The following is a 6,000-nucleotide window of genomic DNA, read 5'->3' as shown; positions in this document are numbered from 1 at the left end:
AAATAATAAAGGAGACATTTCAATTTATTTCTTTTATATATGAAGTTGATTTTACTATTAATTGAAATTTGGTTAAGTCTATAGTTGAGATAATATATACGCTGATTGAGGGAAGGTCATCATTTATTTATATTTTGAGGTTTATTATACTTTCTTTTTCTAACCACTAGTGTAGAGAATTAGAGTATGATTTCATTTTCTGACCCTGCCCTTTACTCAAAGGGTTAGAGAAAAGTATAAAAAATGGTACATTGGTACTCCGTCCCTTTGTTGCTGTCTTACTCAATATTCGAAATAGTTTGAATGATGTATGATTGTACGCAGTGGCAGAACTAGAAAATTTATATTAGTGGGGTCAAACCATGTTGTAATATCTCACATATAAAATAATACGAAGTATAGTATATTGAAATATCACAAAAAGAATGAAACTTGCTAAACTAACTAAACTATTTCTCCAAAAAAAAAAAAAAAAAAAAAACCTACCATACAATCAACATAATTTTATGCCAACTATTATTAGATAACCTAAACTAAAGGGGAAGACTTTTTTTTTTTTTTAAAAGAAATGGTAAAGAATAATTTTTTCTTTTTGCTTAAATAACAAATGATGTGTACTCGTATCATCGAAGCAACATGTATAATCAAAATAGGAAGCGATTAAAAAAAGACTTTAAGTTGGAGGCAGTCCAAATTAACAAAAATATATTCAATATGCCACATAGGCTTATCCAATTAAAAAAAAAATTATAAGCCATAGGTTTATTATCGAATAATTAAAAAAGAAATTATTGTTTCCATTTTCCTATCCTATAAATAGAGAGGGTTTGCAAAAGATAAGTACCGCAACACATACATACAATACAACAATACAAACCCTACATAAACAAAATCATACGCAAAAATGAGTTCCTCTGATCAACAAGAGAACACCCTCGGAGGTCGACACCCTGTCGACGCAAATGGTCTAAAGATCCAAGAGGTTGCTGCTTGGGCTGTTGCCGAGTATAACAAGAAGCAGGTAAATTTTTGTAAAACTAATACTTGGTACATCAAACAAAAATCTATCAAACCGTCTTATACAAGAATTTAATCCTCTTAACATGCATGACGTATGTTATTATGGTTTACTATGTTTATTTAATCCACGTTGTAATTTATAGGGGACAAATCTCAAGTTTGAGAAGGTTTTAAGAGCAGAACAAGACGGCAATATTGGTAGCACGACGTACTATATTGATCTTGAGGCATCTGAGGATTGCAAGACTAACAATTATTATGCGCAAGTTATTGAAATAATCACGGAAACCCCTATTAAGGAGCTTCAAAAGTTTCATGTGCTTCTACTAGGAGATGAATCCACCCCAGTTGCAAACTAATCTTCAACATTAAATTAAATATGCACGGCTAAGAAGCCATTTTTGATGTGCTTATTATCTAAGTTACATCAAAATATATATGAAGTTCTATATTGCTATGTATGTATTACGTGCTAGTGAAATAAACAAGTCTTGGATGACTTGATTTATGCGCTAGTACTACTGTGTAATACTATTTATTATTACCTAAATAAAATTGTCAGTGGTTGGATCTTAATCGGATCTATATAAGTGTACATGCAAATATGCAATGCACATTTCAAATTTGCCAATTCCGTATACTTAAATTATCAAATATGAATTTTATTTAATTAACAAAATCATAGTTAAAGAATAAATGAAGAATTTAATAAATTTAGCAATGTCTCATTTCATATCCGAAAAATTCACATTAATATAAATTAATAATACATCATACTTCGTATTAATATAAATTAATAATACATTATATGAAATATTAGGCCGTAATTCTCATTATTTTTACCATAATGTGGGGACCATCAAAGTCAAAGTATGTGTGAGAGAGAGTAGTGTCCACATTGATTCTTGTTGTCATTTAAATGTGAAATGAGAATGAATTACCGTACTCAAGGTAAAATTTTTATAATTTAAGGCCTTGATCAACTCATATTAGAATTATGATATACTTAGTACTTTGGTATATATCAATTTTAATCTATAAAAAATCAGGTTAAACTTTAAAGTTCCAAATTACTCGTAGTATTCTTCCAAAATAAGTGTTGTGTAAGACGAGTTTACGTTAATATTATGGAAAAATATTGTGTAGAACGGACTCACGTGAGTCCGGTCATACAAATAGAAAAAAAAATTCTTATTTGCCAGAGATTAGATTAAAATGATTAGACATTAAGTTATAAATATCATAAATTAGATTAAAAGTGTCAGGAATAAGATAAATAGATAATAACGATAAGATATTAGATTATAATTATCACATATTAGATTATAAGTTTCATATTTTTACATAACTAATATTCTAGTTCAATAGAGAATCATATTGAAGAAACGGACATTGTAAGGAGAGTAATATGCTGAATAACTGAATGATGTTATTCTCACCTCAAAATATTTTCAAATAGGCTCCCTTTAACTTTAAAAAATAGTCAGAAGAATTACAATTAATGCATCAACATTACCCATCTCGGAAGATTGATCTATCATACAAGATTATCAAATTTGAGCAATAATCTACAAAACTTCTAGTTTCTGCAATACCATAATGAATCACAAATCGATTGCAAATTTACAATAAGTAAAATACAAGATGCAGCAGAAACACCAAGTCACCCACTTTTGGATACTACAATGCTATTTCTGCTTCAAAACTGTTACTGTACTTTGAAGGTCTACCCTCTCCAAAATTGTAGTGTACTTTGATTGTTACTGTACTTTGATTACAACTACAGTTCATATGCAGTGTGTACTTTGATTACAACTAGTTAATTGTAGTGTACTTTGGCTTGACAGTGTCAAAAGTGTATGCTCAATTGTTACTGTACTTTGAAGGTCTACAATGCTCGAGTTCGCGATGCTGAGAGGCACCAAGAAGCGGATGACAGTGATGCCATCAAGGAGTGGCTTCAAAGGCTGAAGATGGTGCTTTACCAAGTTGATGACCTGTTTAATCTTGTCCTCACTGTCGACTTCCAGAAACAACGAATTGAAATTAACAAACAGCGTCGGGAAATGGGCGGGGGAGGGTCTTCGGCGCAGGGGGATGAGAGGGGGAGGGTGGTCGTCGGGCGCCGACAAGTGGCTAGGTAGTGGCAATGGCAGTGGGTGAGAGATGGGTGTGCATTATAAACTGGACTCACGTGAAACGGTCTCACACAAAATCTTTTGTAATGTTATTGTAAGACGGTCAGTTTGAAAGTAAATATAACTATTTTAATTTGTCGTTGGTTTGAATTTCATTGTGATGTGTAATTTCTTATAATTCATGGTTATATACTATAAAGGCTAATATTATTATTCTAACTAGGTTAGCATCCGTGCAATGCACGGATTTACTAGTAATTTATCTTTGAATTTTTGTAATTTTTTTTTTGATTTTAAAATGTTCAAAAGTTCAATTAATTGACCTCAATTATGCTAACTACTCCTATAAAGACTCCAACAACCTAATATCAACATAAATCACTAGAGTAATAGGTACTTATTTTAAATTAATTACCTAAAAAATAGCTGTTAATAATTAATTAACATTTTGTTTAAAAAAAAAATACATTTGAGAGGGAAATTTTTTCATGAAATAGCACCACGTGTACAACTTTGAATAAAGATGACATCAGCGGTTGCTACTTTAGTATTAGTTATATAGATACATTATAATTTTTTGTGAGATAATTTATTACTAAAAATTTTGTAGTTTAAAGGGTAACTTTAAGTACTTTTGAGATATCTTTAACTCGCCTTACAATAAATTAACAAACACCCTCCTTTTTGGAGAATTTGTGAACCCTAAATATCGGGTAAGAAATAAAAAAAAAAATATTTTAACAACAACATCAACAAATAAAAAATGTACAGGTATTAATTAGTTCAATCAACAAAAAACAAAAAAAATAATTCAAAAGAAGTAGACTTTTGGTTTTGACCTAGCACTTATTAATTAAGTTGAATTGATACAAGTGTATTAATTTAACATGTTATTGTCTTATCCATAATAATTGTAACATTAGGTCACTATAATTGAAAGTTTCAAGTCATCGAAGTGTTATTATATTGGCATATTGCACAAGCTCAAGGCCCTAATATAATAATTATCCTCGAGAATATTATTCATAGTGTAATTCAATGGTAACATGTGATGAGTTGATGAACAAGCAGGAAGAAAGTTAGCAAAATTGAGAGTACTGAACATAATAATCCATAACCTCCTCGACTTCAATGTAGTACATCATACCAGCAACCACTTGTTGTTCCGCTTTCAAGTAGAAGGAATGGTGGCCGGGGATAATACAAGGAATTAAGGGAATTCCCAATTTTGAGATACATATCAGTGGCGGGATCCAAAAATTTATAATTAAAAGTCTAAAATAAACTTCACCTTAATCATATCAACGTACAAACTGCAAAGTAAATAAACGTTAAAAAAATAAATATCACCGAAAACTACTAATCGTTTTTGTTAGAGCACCAACTCAACCAAAAGCTTAAACTGATGGTTGAAGCCCAAGAATATATTTTATACTCTATCACTCCCCCAAGATCTCACCTAAGCTGTGATACCATGTTAGAGGACTAACTCAACCAAAAGTTTAAGCTGATGGTTAAAGCGCAGGAATATATTTTATACTCTATCAGTTTTCAATAATGCAAACCAAAAACATTCATAAGGTTGATATATTTGTCTCATAGTCAAAATTTTCTCTTTATTGAAATTGAATCCTACACATTTCAAATGACACATAATATAAATAAACCTAGGTAGTATAAAGGGATGGAATTTATTTATTTATTTATTTTTGTATCTACAATGTTGACATGTTGCCATTAAATATGATATGTGATGAAAGTGATTATATAGGCAGGGTCAATTAGAGCATTCACAAAAGTTGTATAGAGGTCCTTGCTTGTAATTTTAAATAGTTGGAGCTAATACCTCATCATTGTGGAGCTACGAGGGTTGCAGCTTTGATGAAACTACATACCTTTACAAAGCTATGTAGTTTCACTCTACTCAAAGCATGTGTTGTCCAATTTGAAGGAATAATAATTAAGTAGTTAGTGATTTCTTTTTTAGCATTTATTCTCTTTTTAATTTTTATTTTACAAAAGGTATGTAGTGGTTAATGTATGGTTGGTGCACCCGGAAAGAACATTAGGTATATTTAAAAGAACGTGGGCGAAAAAAAGAACATTATAGATATTTATAAAGAACATGAACATAATATGTTCTTTAAATTTGATTATTATGTTCTTTGAGTTTGAAATATATGTTCTTTATATTATACAATATGTTCTTTAATGTATGAACATTTAAAAAAAAAAAAAAAAAAATTCACCCGAGTAACTAGAAAAAAGAACATGATTTTGTATCATGTTCTTTAATGTATGAACATGTTTGTATCATGTTCTTTTTGTAAAGCCTTTATGTTCTTTGGCTAGAGGTGATCAAAGTTAGACTGACCCGACTTGATTTTGGACGGGTTTTGGGCAGCATTTTTTTGCCCCCAAATCGGGTCGGACCCAGCCCGTAAATTTAAATTTTTGGGCGAGTTTGGGATTGCGTTTTTATGCATTATTTTAGTTGATTTTTTTAACTCAACCCGAAAAGCCCGCACGGCCGGACCATTTTGGGCAGGTTTGGGCACAAAAACTTCAGCCCAAAACTTGGCCCGACTCGAGAAGTGAGCTGATTTTTTAACCTTGCCCCGGTCCGTCCAATGATCACCTATATCTTTGTCAAACACGAACATGTTCTTTTTTGTCAAATATAATGTTCTTTTTCAAACACGTTCAACCACCCAAGTAACCGTGAAAAATAACATGTTCTTTTTGTACAGACTTTATGTTCTTTGTAATGTCACGTTCTTGTCAAACACAAACATGTTCTTTTGTCAAACACATGTATGTTCTTTTTCAAATACTAGCATGT

General features: G+C 31.0%; 1 protein-coding gene across 1 annotated transcript; it reads left to right on the top strand.

Annotated features, from left to right (window-relative positions):
• Positions 1-824: 824 nt before the first annotated feature.
• On the top strand, positions 825-1,596 carry LOC145638421 (cysteine proteinase inhibitor A-like). The gene is made up of 2 exons (XM_081689390.1): positions 825-1,021; positions 1,164-1,596. Exons 1-2 carry the CDS (start codon positions 905-907, stop codon positions 1,377-1,379), a joined length of 333 nt encoding a protein of 110 aa, XP_081545516.1. The 5' UTR covers positions 825-904; the 3' UTR covers positions 1,380-1,596.
• The last annotated feature ends 4,404 nt before the right edge of the window (positions 1,597-6,000 follow it).

Source organism: Chenopodium album, chromosome 7, assembly GCF_948465745.1.
Source record: "Chenopodium album chromosome 7, dcCheAlbu1.1, whole genome shotgun sequence".
Lineage (NCBI taxonomy): Eukaryota > Viridiplantae > Streptophyta > Magnoliopsida > Caryophyllales > Amaranthaceae > Chenopodium > Chenopodium album.
Note: the sequence above shows the minus strand (reverse complement) of the source record. Positions and strands in the feature narration are given on the sequence as shown.